This window comes from Castor canadensis, chromosome 3, assembly GCF_047511655.1.
Source record: "Castor canadensis chromosome 3, mCasCan1.hap1v2, whole genome shotgun sequence".
NCBI lineage: Eukaryota > Metazoa > Chordata > Mammalia > Rodentia > Castoridae > Castor > Castor canadensis.
The window spans coordinates 39265843-39284415 of NC_133388.1; the positions used below are offsets into that span (position 1 = coordinate 39265843).

Here is an 18573-nt window from a genome sequence, read left to right on the forward strand (position 1 = left end):
TCTGGTTTTGGTATGAGGTTGATACTGGCTTCATAGAACAATTTTGATAGTGTTCTCTCCTTTTCTGTTTTGTGAAATAGTTTGAGGAGTATTAGTGTTAGTTTTTAGAGATCTGGTAGAAGTTGGAAGTGATTCAATCCAGTTCTGGACTTTCCTTTGTTGTGAGACTCTTTATTACTGTTTCTATTTCATTGCTTGTTACACATCGGGTTAAGTGAGTCATATCTTCTTTGGTCAATTTAGGTAGGTCATATATGTCTAGAAATTCATCCATTTCTTCTAGATATCCAATTGTTTTAAAAAATGTAAGTTTTTGAAGTATTCCTTATTGATACTCTGAATTTCATTGGTATTTTCTGTGACTTCTGTGATATCCCCTTTATTCTCTGTGATTTAATTAATTTGGGACTTATCCATCAATCTTTTGGTTAGCTTGGCTACAAGTTTGTCAATCTTGTTGATCTATTCAAAGAACAACTTTTTACTTTTTGTATTTTTTATGTCTCCACTTTATTAATTTCTGCTTCTCTAGCTACTAATTTTGGCTCTTATTTTTCTGAGAGCTTGAGGTGCATCATTAGGTTATTTATTTAAGATCTCTCAGGTTTTTTAACGAAGGCAGTTATAGCTTTGGACTTTCCTAATAGCACTGCCTTTGCTGTACCTAGATGTTCTGGTAAGTTGTGTTTCTATTTTCATTTGGCTCTAGAAATTTCTTATTTTTTCTCTATCTGAATATGAAAAATTTCTACCTTATCTTCAAGACCTTATATTCTGCAGTCAACCTGATTTGAGTCTATGGTTGAGGCTTTCAACTAAGTTTTTTATTTGAGCTTGTAATTACCAGAATTTCACCTTGATTTTTTTTTTGGGGGCATTTCTAAATCTTTATTGAATTCTTCTTTCATATCCTGCATTGTCTTCCCTATTTTTTCAGCTCTTCATTCGTATTCCCTTGGAATTCATTCAGGTGTCTATTTATAGCCTTTTTAAAAAAATTTTTTTTCTTTTATTATTCATATGTGCATACAAGGCTTGGTTCATTTCTCCCCCCTGCCCCCACCCCCTCCCTTACCACCCACTCCACCCCCTCCTTCTCCCCCCCCACCCCTTATTTCTAATTTTGTTGTAGACAGAGTATAAGCAATAACAGGAAGGGACAAGGGTTTTTGCTGGTTGAGATAAGGATAGCTATACAGGGTATTGACTCACATTGATTTCCTGTGCGTGGGTGTTACCTTCTAGGTTAATTCTTTTTGATCTAAACTTTTCTCTAGTACCTGTTCCCCTTTTCCTATTGGCCTCAGTTGCATTTAAGGTATCTGCTTTAAAGAAAATTAGAAATAAGGGCAAAATAGTTTCTGCTGGGTATTGGGGGGGGAGAGGGAGGGGGCGGACTGGGTGGTAAGGGCAGGGGGGAGAAATGAACCAAGCCTTGTATGCACATATGAATAATAAAAGAAAAAGGGAAAAAAAAGGTATCTGCTTTAGTTTCTCTGCGTTAAGGGCAACAAATGCTAGCTAATTTTTTTAGGTGTCTTACCTATCCTCACCCCTCCCTTGTGTGCTCTCGCTTTTATCATGTGCTCATAGTCTAATCCCATTGTTGTGTTTGCCCTTGATCTAATGTCCACATATGAGGGAGAACATATGATTTTTGGTCTTTTGGGCCAGGTTATAGCTTTTTTAATTCTACTGATCGTTCTTTTGAATTCTTTGTATGAGACTTCATTTACTTCACTCTGGTTGGTGACTTTTCTGAACTTGTTGACTTTTCAAGAAGTCATGTTGCATTTTTCCATACTTTTGTTTTTTCTGTGTTGTGATTTGCACACGTGAGGCCAAGTCATTGGTTGAAAGTTTTATTTGCAGGGTTGAGATGTAATTTCTTACTACTGGACTGGGTCTATAGATCAGTAGCCAAACATTTGTGCATGTGCTCAGTGCATCAGGCCTAATCCTTTGCATTACTAAATAGAGGAAAACTAGGTAGGGTCTCTTGAAGTTCCTGGTGCATAGGTTGGTCCTGCATGTGGGTTGTGGGCAGGGTTGGACAAGGGTCAGTTGTCTGCATTAGTGCTTCTTCTACTGTACAAGCTTCTCCTTTTTGTGTACTGGAAGCCACTTCTTTTTAAATCTTTCCCCTGGTACATTGTGATATTTACACAGGTTCTTAAATGTATCAAATATATCATACATGAATTCAACCCCAACTACTATTTTCCTTTATCCCCCTCCTCCCAATTCCTGAAGTAGTTTCAACAGGTATCATTTTTGCATTTATATACATATGTACACATTTTTTGCACCATATTCACGCTCCTACCCACTTTCCCAATGACTTCCCTCCTCCCACTGCTGCCAGTCCTCCCCCCTGGGCATGATTTGTTCTGTCCTCCTGTTCTCTGATTTTTTAGAAGAAAAAAAGTGAAATGATAAAATAAAAAAAACATGACATTTTAGTTTGTCTGAGATAAAGGCAGCTACATAGTAAGTTTCCTTGTGATATTTCCATGTACATATGTATTGTAACCCCAATAGGTTTATTACCTCTAATTTTCTTCATTCTACCTTGGTCCCTTTCATATGGTAGTTTTAGTCAGTCTAAGATTTTGATACCTGGTGGAGTGGCTCAAGTGGTAAGAACACCTGCCCAGCAAGTGTGAGGCTTTGAGTTCAAACCCCAGTGTTGACAATAAATAAATATATAAAAAACTCTATAGAATTTCTATAATCATTCTTCTATAGAGAGTATATTAACCATATTCAAGCTCTTAGTGCCTCACCTGAATTGGTGCATCTCTTTTTCTTCTTTTTACCTTAGTACCCTTCCTGTGCTTGACCTCCCCTTAGTGTGACCACTGTCTCATAATATTGATGCATTTTATTAGATCTATATTCCACATATGAGAGAGAACAGGTGGCTTTTGGCCTTCTGAGTCTGGCTAACTTCACTTAAGGTGATGTTCTCCAGTTCCACCCATTTACCTGCAAATGACAAAATTTCATTCTTCTTTGTGGCTGAGTAAAATTCCATTGTATATAAATACCACATTTTCTTAATCCATTCATCAGTAGTAGGCATCTTTGCTGTTTCCATAGCTTAGTTCTTGTGAATAGTGCTGTAATAAACATGGGTGTGTAGGCACCTTTGTTGTAAATTGACTCACAAACCATTGGGTATATGCCTAGGAGTGGTCTTCCTGAATCGTATGGCAGGTCTACTTTTAGTTTTTTGAGAAGTATCCATACTATTTTCCACAGTGGCTGTAGTAATATATAATCCCACCAGCAGTGTATGAGGGTTCCTCTTCCCCCATATTTTTGCAAATGTTTGTTGTTTGTGTTCTTAATGGTAGCCATTCTAATAGAGTGACGTGGATTTTTAATGTGGTTATTATTTTCATTTCCTTTATGGCCAGGGATGGTGAGCATTTTTTCATGTGATTTTTAGCCATTTGGACTTCTTCCTTTGAAAAAGCTCTGTTCAGTTGATTTGCCCATTTCTTCATTGGGCCATTGATATTTGGGGACTTTAGTTTTTTGAGGCCCCTGTATATTCTGGTTATCAGTCCCATGTCTGATGTATAGCTGGCAATGATTTTCTCCAATTCTGATCATGGCCTCTGCAAAGACCATTTTTTTGTTGTTGTTGTACAGAAGCTTTTTAATTTCATGAAGTCCCATTTGCCTATCCTTTCTCTTAGTTGCTGAGCCACTTGAGTTCTACTGAGGAAGTAATTTCCTGTATCTATTGTGGAAACCACTTCTGGTTGCAAGGGGCTTTGTAGTCTTGGATCAGGCCTGTTTTCACTTGTTGCACAGCTCTCCCCTACTCAACACCCCCCCCCCCCAATTTGTACCCCGAGGGACAAGTGTCCAAACCTAAAGTTGTCCTGCAAAGGCATCAAGATAGAGGGGCAAGCAAACAGTTTGAGAGATATCTCTTTACTTCCATAATGTACCAGTAATGAGAACAATTTCAAATGAGTATTACTATTACCAAATTAATTGTTTCTTGAAAATTTTGCTGTTCATTCTCTTTTTTTTGCATGAATATCTCATAATGATCAATTATATCGATACACTTTTGTTAAGAAGCCTTTGAAGAATATCAGCTTAATTTCTTTAAGAGTGAGACTTTAATAATGTGTAATGAATTAATTTTTTATTCATTTATTCACATGTGCATACAATGTTTTGGTCATTTCTCTCCCCAACACCGCCCCTTGCTTTCAGACAGAACCTGTTCTGCCCTTATCTCTAATTTTGTTCAAGAGAAGACATAAGCACAATAAGAAAAAGTGTTTTCGCTAGTTGAGTTAAGGTTAGCTATACAGAGAAAATCCTAGCATTGCTTCTATGTACAAATGTGTTACAACCCAAGTTGATTAATCTCTAACTGATCTTTACACTGGTTCCTGATCCCCTTCTCATGTTGACTTCTTTCACTTTAGGGTTTCTGCATTAGTTCCTCTGGAGTGGGGACGTCAAACGCTTTCGTGTTTTGGGTTTACTACCTATCCCTATACATCCCATATGCGCTCTCCCCTTGTCATGTGACCCAAGTCCAACAACATTGCTGTATTTGCCCTACATCTAAAGTTCACATGTGAGGAAGAACATAAGATTTTTGGTCTTCTGAGCCTGGCTAACCTCGCTCAAAATGATGTTCCATTGTGTACAAAAACCACATTATCTTATTCATCAGGAGTGGGGCATCTTGGTTGCTTCCATAACTTGGCTATTGTGAATAGTGCTGCAATAAACATGGGTGTGCAGGTGCCTCTAGAGTAATCTGTGTTGTATTTCTGAGTGTGGTTTTGATTTGCATTTCCTTTATGGCTAGAGATGGTGAGCATTCTTTACTCTGTCAGTCATTTAAAATTATAAATTTCATTCTTAGCACACAGGCTATGCAAAAAAGGTGAAAAGCTATATTTGGCTTATAGCCAACTTGTTGATACCTGTGCTAGATTGAGTTTTTTGAGTTATACTCATGTTTAACTCCTGTACCCAGCATGGCACTGGATATATATGAAGAATTAAATACAAAAAGCTTGATGAATGAATGAATGGATAAGACATAAGTTTACAATAGGCTTTTAAGTCTTTCTGATCAAAATAATATAGTAGTATGCAACTGCTAGTTCTGGGATAGCATAGAATTCTAAAAATATTCAAAGGTATTTTTTTACCTTCAATGTATTAAGTAGATTAACATTTTTCTAATTTACTATAATTATCAAACACTTTTTAATTAGTCTTTTATGCTTCTTTAATCTTTTAGTCTCGTCTAGAATTATATGTATACAACTAAACTTTTATTAAACAAATGATAAAAGATTATGTAATAACACCTTTTTAGACATATATTAAGTTTAAATGAAAATTAGAGATGAAGAGGTAATTTGTGCAGCAATGAGTTCTTACATTGTATAGAATTTTATAATTATTAGCATTTTACCAGTGCCAATGAATTTTTCAGTCTTCATGAGATCATAGAAATACTATATTCTTAAAAATAAACCTTTTCATATCAAATTAAAACTCTAAAAGTTGAGAAATGTGGATTATTATGCAATTATATGTAAGGTTTGATCTCATCTCATACTTAGAAGAAAGGAAGAGGCTAGCAGGCATTCAACTAACAGATTAATCGTATTGTATAATACAGGACCTAAACATAGAAAAATTTCATGTTTTATATAAATCAATTTTGATAGTCTTATTCCTACAACATGTGAAATAAGATAACCTTTACTAAACTTGCTATTTCATTGTCCTGAAAAGAAATTTAAATTGATTAAATTTAATTTTCTGTAGATGTTAAATGCACTTGCAATAACTTTGGGTTACTTTTTTCATTCATTAAATTTATCATTTTTCCCCTTCATTTTCTTCCCTGTCAACACAACAATCCCACAATTATTATTTGTGTTTGTAGATCAAAGTAATTATTGACTATAAAATGTAAGTAAATTAAAGAAAGAGTTCTACAGTATCTTACCTTTATCAAACTGAATTTTCTATCAATAAATTTTGGCACTAACTAAAAATATTTGCAACTCTAAGTCATATATAGGCAAACATTTCTTTCTTTTTTTTTATTCATTTATTCACATGTGCATACATTGTTCAGGTCATTTCTCCCCCCTAACCACCAACCCTTCTTTCTTCCCCCAACCCCACTTTGCTTCCAGGGAGAATCTATTCTGCCCTTATCTCTAATGTTGTTGAAGAGAAAACATAAGCAATAATAAGGAAGACAAAGCGTTTTTGCTAGTTGAGATAAGGATTGTTATACAGAGAGATTCCTAGTATTGGTTCCTTGTACAAATGTGTTATACCCCAAGTTGATTCATCTCTAACTGTCCTTTTTCCGATCCTCTTCTCATATTGACTCTGTTGCTTTAAGGTTTCTGTATTAGTTCCTCTGTAGTGCAGACATCAAATACTTTCATGTTTTGGGTTTCTTAGCTATCCCCCTATCTCCTGTGTGTACTCTCCCATTATCATGTGACCCAAGTCCTACAATAATGCTGTACTTTAGGCAAACATTTCTATAAACAGGTTCTTCTCTTTTAGGTACAAATATCAAAGATAGATAAGTTGAAGACAAATAACTACATGATTTAGGTTCAGAATTAAATTTCTAAGTTTCTATCTGACATACCAGTATTATATTTTAAATACTGTATGAACTATAATTAGAGTACAAAGGAAGTGGGAAATAGAATTATTTTTGGAAGCCCTGTATTTCTTTTCTGTTTATTTTTTAAGACTTAACAGTTCTACTTTTGATAGATACGTAAAATATGAAGTGAAATAACTGTTAAATATCCAGCTATTAACAATCAGATAAATTGCCTGTTTTAAAAAAGATGTTAAGGAAGACATATTTATGTGTATTTTAAGCTCATTTAAAAGAAAATCATAATACAACTTTACTTACGCAAGTTGCTACAGGTATATAAGAATAAGAGTACTGTGCTCTTCAAGTGATTGCAACTTTTAAGAAAAAAAGGCTGCTCAGTTTCTGATATAATGCCATATACAAGGTGTTAGCGAATACTCTTTATCAGGAAATAGTGACAAAAAAAGGAAAGAAAAACAAACAGATATTAGAGTAGCAGAAATTCAAGATCTCTGATTTATATGGAGATGGGAAAGATCAAACATAAAGCTTACTATATGAAAACTTAGAAATAACTTAACAAGAGTATGAAGATTTCATGGGCTTACTTTGAGACCAATGTAACACTGTATTTGTCTACTGGTAGATATATACAAAAAAAACAATCAATCAACTAACCAACAAACCAAACAAACAAAAACTACCAAATTTGTTAGTTACATAGCAAATAATAAAAAATATTTTACCCTTATAAGATTATAAGTAGGCATTTTTATTACTTTCATTTTAAATAAACTAAAGCACATATAACACAGAAATGTATTTGATTTTTTTGTCCCTGGTTCTTGACACAGAATTCCTAAAACCACTGGAATTTCCTGAGCAATAGAAGTGCCTTTTGGTATCTATAACAGATACCTTTAAATCACAAGAATCCCTTTATAGCCTCAGAATAGTGCTATCCACTGAGCAGCGTGGGCTGGAGACTGAACTGTATAAAAACTCTTGAACATTTACAGTTCACAAATTGGTGAACACATTCGGGTGCTAGAAGGATCTGAGAAAGGCACCGGAACGTGCAAATATTCCATACCTTGCCCTATGCCTCTCTTCTACTTGGCATTTCTTAGTTGTATCCCTATAATAAACTGGTAAAAAATTATTTTCCAGAGTTTTGTGAACCATTCTAGCTAATTATTAAGTCTGATGGGGAAGGTTATGGGAAATCCACTGACTTAATAGCAAAGTAGAACAGAGTGCAGATAACCTGAAGACCCAAGAGTTGTTAAAATAATTTTGAAACCTTTTATTTATTTATTAATTGTATTTTTTTTGGTGGCACTGTGGTTTGAACTCAGGGACTCACACTTGCTAGGCAGGTGCTCTACCTCTAGAGCCACTCTGCCAGCCTGAGACCCAAGATTTGTGAGTGTCATCTAGTGGGAAGACAGTTCTATGATATTGAGCTTTAAACTAAAGGAGTCTGACCCTACCGCCACATAGGTATGGCATCAGAATTGAATTGAAGTGCAATGAAGGGCATTTCATGTCAAGAGCTGGAGAATTGCTTGGTGAGAGAAAATTCCACACTTTTGTAAGTAAAAATAGCCCATGTATCCACACAATTAGCCAGAATACAAAGTTTGAATTTTGAGCCTAGAACTTTGGTATTGACTTGAAGTTCACAGGATACAAGATTCTTGGTGATGCAAGTAATTTCCCTACAATTAAAATAATGTTATTATTTGGTTATGAATGAAATACATGATATTTTTTCTAATTTTTTGATATAAAAATGAGTAGCAGTATAAAAATATTTAACCATCCTACAGAAACTAATTGGTATCTAAATTCGAGGTCATTTACTTCAAACATGTTAACACACAAACTCCCAAAATCAATGCTCTTACATATGTAGTCCAATTTCTTACAAACAAAGCAAAGTACATAAAAACACAAACACATCTCTGCAGCAGATGACTTCCCTTACAATTGTACTATTTTAGTTAGTCTCACAGTATAATACTAATCACAGTATTTCATTTCTGGATCAAATAATAAGGATCCAGAAACTAAATAAATTTTTGTTTATATAGTTGAAATTAAGAATCTACCAATATGACTCTTCTCATTGTTTTAAAAGTAAATCTATTTTATTTATAACCCTATTTATAATAATATCAAAATTTATAATATTTACATAGAAGAACAGTAAATATTTTACTGCTTGGTCTAGAAAGTTGCATTTTTATATCTTAGAGCAATGGTTCGCGAAGTTTAGAAGGATGGTCTAGAAATCAGAGACATCTGTATCATCTTATCAAAAACTCAAGGTCTCCAAATTCACTTCAAATAACTGAATCAGAAAATATGTAGAGGGACCTACAGTTTGTGTTTTAACAAGTCCTCTGATTGATTCTGGCATAAGCTAAAGTTTGAAAAGCAGTGTACAAGCATAAAGAAGCACAGTAATCACTCATTAAAAGCAGAGGAAAAGTAACTTGCTGAAAATAATGTAGCAGATATAAAATGTACAAATTTGAAAATGAAGAGATAGTTGACACTAGTTGAAATTAAGACAAGAAATAGTTTTTTGAGGGGGAAAGGGAATAATGTCACAAGTGGCAATATAAGTTTCCATATAATTCCAAAGTTATACCTGAAATTTTTGGCTTTCTTGAAAATTTTTTTCCCATGCAAGGTTGAAGATGATTCTTGTGGCATGAAGCTTAGATATTAATCCTTCTTTTGGGCTTATAAAAATATGCAGTTAAATGTCACTCTCATTTAAAACTATAGAAAAGATAACCTTCATCAACAGTACTATAAAATGGCTATAAATATTCTACTACAGTTATCCCAGTATACTTTGAGACAAATGACAAAGGTACCTCAAGAAAAGGGAAAGCAAACCCATTTTAAATTCTGTTGACAAAGCACAAGAGACCAGATGCCATGTTAACAGAATTTTGTGATTACCTCCTACGGTTCAACTGACATTGCAGACCACCAAGAAGTAAAGAGTTAATTCCTAGCCCAGTTCAATTTTCCAGTTTAAGTCCAAAAATAGTCAAGAAACATTTTTTCATAAGTGTTCTTCCATAACAAAATTTTTATATTCTTATAACCAAAGTATTGCTTTATTTGGTAACATTAGAAAAATAATACAAAAAGCAAAAAGAACTGAAAATAACATGATTAGTCTAGTCCTTGAATATGAGAAAGGCATGTACTATCTCACCTCTGGAGTGACATCTCGTGGTGCAAACCCTGTTCCTCCAGTTGTTAATATCAAATTAAGTTCCTTTTCATCACACCAATCTATCAGCGTTTCCTGAAAGAAAACAATAATATTGTCACATACAAAAGGACTTGCTTAAAACATCCAAGTCCTCATATACTTGATAAATAGTGAGGAAATACAGATTTACACTTTTCACTATTAATTTTACAGTAATATCTTAAAAGCCTAAGTTAGTTGGGATTTCCTTCCTTCCTTCCTTCCTTCCTTCCTTCCTTCCTTCCTTCCTTCCTTCCTTCCTTCCTTCCTTCCTGCCTTCCTCCCTTCCTTCCCCCTTCCCTCCCTCCGTCCCTCCCTCCCTCTATCCTCCCCCTTTTTTGTGCTGGGGATTGAACCCTGGGTTTTGTGCATGGTAACTTAGTGCTCTGAGTTACACCTGCAGCCCTTGAGCACTGGGATTTTAAAAATCTTCTCACGTAATTTAAAATGCAGTCACACAATTAAGAATTGAGAATTACTAAAGAGACGATGTGTATAGTTACCAGAGTAAATTTCACTAAGTCAATTGGGTAGGCTCACAAAGATATCATATAGCTTATAACTATTTGCACCACTATAAAATTATTGAAGTTTTTCTATTCCCATAAATGATAATTGGAAACACCAGATTTCTTTCACTTAAATAATATTTGATATTTTGAGCTCAATTAAGGATTGAAGTATTTGGGAAGTAATATTTTATTGTCCAATGTAGCTGTATGATATGCAGCAATGTTTCATTAAAACAAAAAAATTTAGTTAGGCTTTTAGGCTTTTAAGATAAAAAAAGTAGTTATGTCATCTTTACTTAGCTGATTACCCAAACATAAGGACTCTTCCTCACTCACCAATATAGATTACCAGTATTCCAGGTTGATAATACTCATGCACTTGTTTCATTAATTCATTTATTTAACAAGAAAATATCAGCGAATCTACTTATGCAAGCACTTCAGTGGGTAACAGGGATGTGAAGATAAATGAACCACAGTTCCTCATCTCAAGTTTTCATTCAAGGAGAGAGGTTGTGAGTATGAACTTTCCTAGAACTTTGTTACTCAAAGTGTGATCTGAATACCAACAATATTATTATCAACTGGAAGGTTGTTAGGAATGAAGAATGTCTGGATAGATACAAAATCAACTGAACCAGAATCTAAATTTTTAGAAAGATTCCTCAAGATAATACATGTATATTAAATTGATCTAAATGTATTTTCTAAAGATGTACCACTCTAGATATTGAGTCTTATTTTTGTATCATGTTAAAAATTGTCTTATTTAACCTGTAATTTCTTAGTGTAGTTGGAAAGCAATATATCACCACCATTTGTTTCTGCACCTATATGATCTTTCAGGCTGAAATAAGTCTTCATTTAGTATTTCATTCAGGATTTTTGCATGAAACAGCTTTATGAAAAATTCTGTATCTATTTCAAAACTGGGGCTGAGGACATTGTCTACTTTAGTGGTTAATTTTTCCTTATGTGGAAAGTACAACTTAAAAAATTTACAACCTTGAAATTCCAAGTTAGTACTATAGTATGACGGCATATTGAAGAATTCCTCCTTTGCTTAACAAATAACAAAATGAACAAAAGCTGGGTGCTGGCTCATGCCTGTAATTCTAGCTACTTGGGAGGTTGAGATTGGGAGGATAGCAGTTTGAGGTGAGCCTGGGCAAACAGTTTCTGAGACCCCAACTCCAAAAAATAACCAGAGCAAAAATGGACTGGAGGTATAGCTCAAGCAGTACATTGCCTGCTTTGCAAAAGTGAAACCCTTAGTTCAAAGTCTAGTCCCACCAAAAAAAAAAAAAAAAAAAAGTTAAAGACTAGAGAAAGAAATCTCTCTAGCAACCTTGAGTAAGGAAAAAGATCTAGCTTCATGTAATAAATCTCAGAAGTTGGGTGGTCAAGGGCAAAATCAAAAAATTTTTAGAACTATAGTGTTGCATTATTAGTCTCCTAGTACTGTTCTGGTACCCAAAGAAGTCATAAATGTGAATTATCAAAATCTTAAAAATTCTAAGACTCCAACTCTAGAGATATGTATACTGAAAGAGACCCCCTTATCTTTTTGTAAGCAGCTACTTGAGAAACATATACAATAGGGGACTAACAATGGTCAAGATTAAACTTCAAGGAATAAATGCACACTGAATTGGAGGAACTAATATAAAATATGATGATACTCCTTTCATAATCATGAGCTAAACTCTCACAAAAGAAGAAAAACTCTAGCACTGGGCATTTTAGATAATTTCAGGAAGAAGAGCAGCATATTCAAACAAAGACTGCATACAGTCATGGGTTTCTTGCTTCTCCTTACTTTCTCTGTGCAAGTTCCAGACTGGGTGACTTTTTATCTTTCTTTGTACATATACTTCTGCAATGGTTTTGAAATAAAGCTCTACCTTGAGCCCTGGATACTGTTTGACCAGATTATTTTTCCCCTGATACTCATATAATAAACAGAAACTTGAAGATAAGGAAAAGGAAGGTGAAAAGTAATCTAACAGTGTTAAGATTGTTATTTTTTATATTAGGGTTTAACCAATCCTGTAAAAGGTTTTAAAAGATAGTTAAAACATATGACCTATTAATGATAACTATTAGTGATTTCCCTAATTTTGTTTCTGACTTAGTGAGACCTTCATTTACCACATAGTATCTGTTATGACAAAAAAAGCTATTTCAAAGTCAGTATGCTCTTTCAGTTTTTTCTTCTTTTTAATTGTAAACAAACCATTATGTGTATCAGCTTTAGAGAATTATCCAAGATTTGTATTGCTATCCTTTTCAGTCACTTTAAACATCCATCCATTCTTCTTGTTACATAGCAGATAAAGAAAAATGTTGGAATGTTTTACAACTTAAAAGTCAATAATATTTATTTTGGAATAATTAGACTTGGAGTATATTTTATTCTTTATTAACTTTTCACTATTTTGCATTGTTTGAATTCTTTGTGACTTGCATGTATTCTTAAAAAATAAGTGGACCTTAAACAATGAATTGACTGTTATTTGTCTTTCACTCTGATAGCTAGTATTTCAATTCTTCTTTACTCACCATTTTCATCAAAAATTACAGAAATGAATTTTGTACTCAATAATTATCAATATACTATTAAGGCAACCTAAATATAGACATACATTCTTAGCAAATCCTCTAGTTCAGTGTTGAAGGTTTTATCCACAACCCATGCAACTGGGCTGGATTTGTGACATGCTTTGACTAATAAAATGGGAAGAACATTATGGTATTTGAGATTTTGAAAGGTAGATATCAAAATGCCTCACAGAGTTGTTCTTTTCTCTTTGGTAATCTTCTACTACTATTTAAGAAAATATGAGCTAGTCAGTAGTAAATAGTATGTGGGAAGAAAACCTAAGACTCAGGCCCCAGAAATCAGACTGAGGACACCTTAGATTCAACAGTTCTAGGTAAACTGACATTATTACAGCCACAGAAATGACCCCATATAAGACCAGAAGAATATATACACAGCTGAGCCCAGAAAATAGAGATTTGTGAGAAAAAAGAAACCACTGTTGTTGTAAGTCACTAAGTTTTGAGTGGTCTTCTTTTGATATTACAGGGTTTGAACGCAGGGCCTTGTGTTTGCTAAGCAAGCATTGCAGTGGTTTTCAGTACAGCAATAGAATACAGATACAACTACTTTTATAGTTAGCATTTTTACAACCTAGTGTTTTACTTGCTATTTCCAATTTGTATTTTATTAGTTATAAAATTATCTACCATTTATAATAAGCTTCAATATAGATCTGAAAGTAGCTTGATTTGAGATATATTTAAATCAACTGGAACGATGTGAGAAGAATGAGATTATATAATTTAATCTTCAGTTTAGGTAATATTTAATGTTTAGTATCTGGCCATGAAAATTAAACAAATAGAAAATCATGACAAATGGTTTGGATATGATAGAGCTCAAACGTATGAACACATTAATATAACATGGCACATCAAAGAGGTATGTCCATCTTTATAAAACTTTTTTCAGATACTACACTGACAATAATGAAAACCATTATTACTTAGATTTAAACAAAACTTTATTCTTATCTAATAGTAGAGAACAATAAAGAGGCAAATGGAGTAGTAGCTGAGCTAAGAGGGAGCAAATTTCAATAAGGGAATATTCTATGTCTACTTCAAATCTTATAGTCATCTACTATATTTTTCCTTCCTTTATGTTTATTGATGAAAACACCAATCATCAAATCCTCACCTAAGAGTAGAGAACAATAAAAAGAAAAGTTGGGTAGTACCTGAGCTAAAAGGAAGTTTAGATCAAAATGGATCAAGGATCTTAATATCAGACTGAAAACTCTGAAGTTAGTACAGGAAAGAGCAGGGAATATTCTGGAAGCAATAGGTATAGACAAGGACTTCCTCAATTGAACCCAGCAGCTCAGCAACTAAGAGAAAGGATGGACAAATGGGACTTCATAAAATTAAAAAGCTTCTGCACAACTAAACTGAAGAGACCACCCAAAGAGTGGGAGAAAATATTTGCCAGCTACACATCACACAAAGAACTGATAACCAGAATATACAGGGAGCTCAAAAAACTAAAACTCTCCTCAAATCAATGAGTCGATAAGAAATGGGCAACTGAACTAAATAGAACTTTTTCAAAAGAAGAAATTCAAATGGCCAAAAAAACACATGAAAAAATGCTCACCATCTCTGGCCATAAAGGAAATGCAAATCAAAACCACACTAAGATTCCACCTCACCCCTGTTAGACTAGCCATCATCAAAAACACCACCAACAACAGGTATTGGTGAGGATGTGGGGAAAAAGGAACCCTCGTACACTGCTAGTGTGAATGCAAACTAGTCCAACTACTTTGGAAAACAATATGGAGGCTTCGTAAAAAACTAAACATAAATCTGCCATGTGACCCAGCAATCCCACTCCTAGGGATATACCCAAAGGAAAGCGACTCAGGTTACTCCAGAGACACCTGCACACCCATGTTTATTGCAGTGCTATTCACAATAGCCAAGTTATGGAAACAACCAAGATGCCACACTCCTGACGAATGGACTAAGAAAATGTATTTATACACAATGGAATTTTACTAAGTCATGAAGAAGAATGAAATCTTATCATTTTCAAGTAAATGGATGGAATTCGAGAACATCATCCTGAGTGAGGCTAGTGAGGCTCAGAACACTAAAAATCGTATGTTCTCCCTCATACGCGGACTTTAGATCTAGGGCAAAGGCAGTAATGTTGTTGGACTTGGATCACATGCTAAAGGAGAGCACATACAGGAGGTATGGGGATAGGAAGAAAACCCAAAACTTGAAAGTGTTTGATGCCCCCACTGCAGAGGAGCTAATACAGTAACCTTAAAGCGACAGAGGTCAATATTGGGAGGTGACTGGGAAGTAGTGAAGAAGTCAGGTAGAGATAAATGAATTTCGGTTGTAATATACTTGTGCATGGAAGCAATGCTAGGAATCTCTCTGTATAGCTATCCTTATCTCAACTAGCAAAAACGCTCTGTCTTTCTTATTATTGCTTATATCTTCTCTTCAACAAAATTGGAGAAAGGGCAGAACAGGTTCTACCTGGAAGCGAGGAGGGGCTGGGGGTAGAGAAAGGGGGTGGGGGGCAGGGGGGAGAAATGACTCAAGCTATGTATGCATATATGAATATATGAATAAAAAATTGTAGTGTCAAAAAATAAATAAAAGGAAGTTTAGGTAAGCCATCATTCTCTATATATGTACTTATTCTCATATACTGTATATTTTTCTTTCCTTTGTATTTATTGATGGAAACATAAATCATTAAATTAAGCAGACCCAAATAACGTTTAAGAAATATTTTTCTCTTTTTTTTGATATATTAAAGACTCTGTATATAATCAAATAACAATTCCTTATGTATTCTTAACACACAGTTTTAGGGCAATATCCTCCATAAAGCTCAAAATAAATTATTTACATGTTTCCTCCTCTGTTAACAGTGTTCTCCAAAATTGTGATAATACACCTCTACTAGTAAAGCAAGATGTGATTGTTATCTTCATATACTACTGAACTAAACAACTCAGTATATCATAAGCAGAAATTTGAAAAACTGAAAGATAAAATAAACAGGATTTAAATAGTTTTGTGATTATCTAGTACAGCCCAGAAAGGCAAAACATACCCTGGAGAGAAACTAAATGCAAACGATATTTAAGAAGATACCAGGAGAAGATTGTGGCACAGACACATCCTTAACATCTCCGGCTAAGGGTCTAGGAACAGTTTGAAAGCAATCCCCTTTGATGTGGATATTCTCAGGAAGGTACTTAGATTTCACTAGTGTACAGATAGAACCATATTTTTAGAAAGAAGGCAGAAAATATTGGCAAGCAGATCAGAGGGAAAATCTGCTGTCCCTTTGTGCACACTCTAACATAGAACTGAGCACCTTTACCTTGCAAAGCGTATGGACTGAGACAAAAGAAAGAAGGAATGAAGAAAAGTTGCAGCAAACATGTACTGTGGCTTCTGATGTGAACAGACAGAAACTTATTTAAAAAAAAAAAAAACAAGAAAAAAACCCCAAACAAACCCGTTTTGGTGACCAGAACTTTAGCAAATAGTCTGGGTAGAAGTGGCACAGTCAGAAGGAAGGAGTAGAGAAGAAAGAATGTGAGATTCAGACTCAGAACACAATAATTAATAGTTGTGTTAATAATTAACAGTATTAAAACAGCATTTCAGTCTAGGCAGATAGGGTTCCTGAAGTCTGCATATTGCATAAGCACTAGAAAAATTGTCTCTTCTTCCTGGCAAGCTGTACTAAGTGGAACCCACTGTGTATAAACCTAAGCTGGAAGCTTTATGGGTCAGAATTCCCTTTATATTTTGTGCTCTGGGAATATACCACAAGAATTGGGTAGTATTTGATTTAGCATGTAAGTCAGAGATGTAGACAAGTCCATGTCTTGGGAAGCTGGTTGGAGTCAAAAAGGGAAGTGGAATTTACTTCCAGTCTGGTCAGAGCTGCAGGAGGAGGGGAACAGAACAGAGCTCAAAAGAGTATTTCTTTGCTGGTCAGTATCTTTGTCAATTCCTACAAAACACACCTTCTGGTGGCTAGGAAAGCAGAAGAAGCCAAAATACAAGCAGAATGTCATCACAGACTGGGTTAAAATAAAAGAAAACAAAAAACCAGGAGGAATTGGTCAAGAGTTGGTACTGTAGTCAAGTATCAACTCACTACATTTTTATTCTCATTCTGCTATCAACTAGATATGCTTTCTCTCACTCTTATGTTTTCTTCTATCATCTGCTTCTATAGTCAAGGTTGGCATCCTGAATAAAAAAAGATTGGCATCCTGGGGGGTATGGGTGCCTATGCCCCTAATCCCAGATACTTGGGAAGGTAGTGAGAGGAGGATCACTGGTACATGTCTGTAGTTCCAGCTACTTAGGAGGCACAGGATCACAGGCCAGGCCAGCTTGGGCAAAGTTAGCATGAGACCCTATATGATAAACAATCAACAAGCAAGTAGAAGAGTGCATGCCTATCAAGTGCAGGGCTGAGTTCAATTCCCTGTACTTGAAAACAAAAACTACAACAAAAAAAGCCCAGCATCTTTAGAGAACTTGAAAGACTATCTTCTTTATTTTTATCTAATTTGGCATATTTAAAAAATTCTTAATTCTCTCATCACCTTTTATTCTTTGCTCAATTTTCTTTAGAGACTTTTTAAATCACAGTGCTTGCTTTAAATACTCACATATTAATTTTCAATACTCTCCATCCTTCTTCCCTCTTCTCACTACATTTTTATTCTCATTCTGCTATCAACTAGATATGCTTTCTCTCACTCTTATGTTTTCTTCTATCATCTGCTTCTATAATTTTTCATTAATGTAATATTTTTTATTGTTTATTATTATTACTATTATCTTTTTCACTGTAACATTAGCTGGATTGTCTTTATTCCTTTATTGTTTCTTGTTTTCCCTTCTATTTAATCCTCACTTTAATGTACATTTATTGCACTATTCACTAGTATTATCCCTTCTATTTTCTTTCCATTCCTATCATTAGTAATTAGTATGATCTGAATTCAAGTAGTATTATCTTTTTCCTTTATTCTTACAAGGTTATTGGAGTTATGCCATTGTTTTTAATTTGTTATTACTGTATTCCCATAGCTGATTTACCAGTTGTGGTTGGGTCTGTAGCTAGTTTTCACCTCTAAGTGGTGTTGGGGATCAGGCCTGGTGTATTGAGCATATTGGGCAATTATCTGGCTACTAAGCCACAACCTCATTCCATTGGTAAGAAACTGTACCTAAACTTGACACAAATTACTCCTATCTAAACATTGTAAATACTTCAACTGAAAGAAGATAGGAAACTAAAAACAACAACTTGGCCTCAGACATACAAATCCTGATCAAGAAACACAGGAAATATGGAAAAACAAGGCAACATGAGTCCTCCAAAAGTCAACAATTCCACAACATATTCTAACAATAGTGAAGTGGATGAAATATGAGAAAATATTTCAAAAGAATAATTCTAATAATGACCAATGGAATCAATGAGGACATGAAAAAACACCAAAATTAATTCAAAGAAAACAGCAATAAATAGTTTA

At 34.5% G+C, this 18573-nt stretch overlaps 1 protein-coding gene across 18 annotated transcripts in view; it reads right to left on the bottom strand.

Moving 5' to 3' along the window:
• Positions 1 to 18573, bottom strand: part of Gphn (gephyrin) — a 571921-nt gene that overhangs the window by 269958 nt on the left and 283390 nt on the right. For all 18 annotated transcript variants that reach the window (XM_074067764.1, XM_074067753.1, XM_074067755.1 and 15 more), the window contains one exon: positions 9879 to 9971. In XM_074067764.1, the coding sequence (XP_073923865.1) occupies positions 9879 to 9971 (93 nt within the window). The remainder of the gene's footprint in view (positions 1 to 9878; positions 9972 to 18573) is intronic.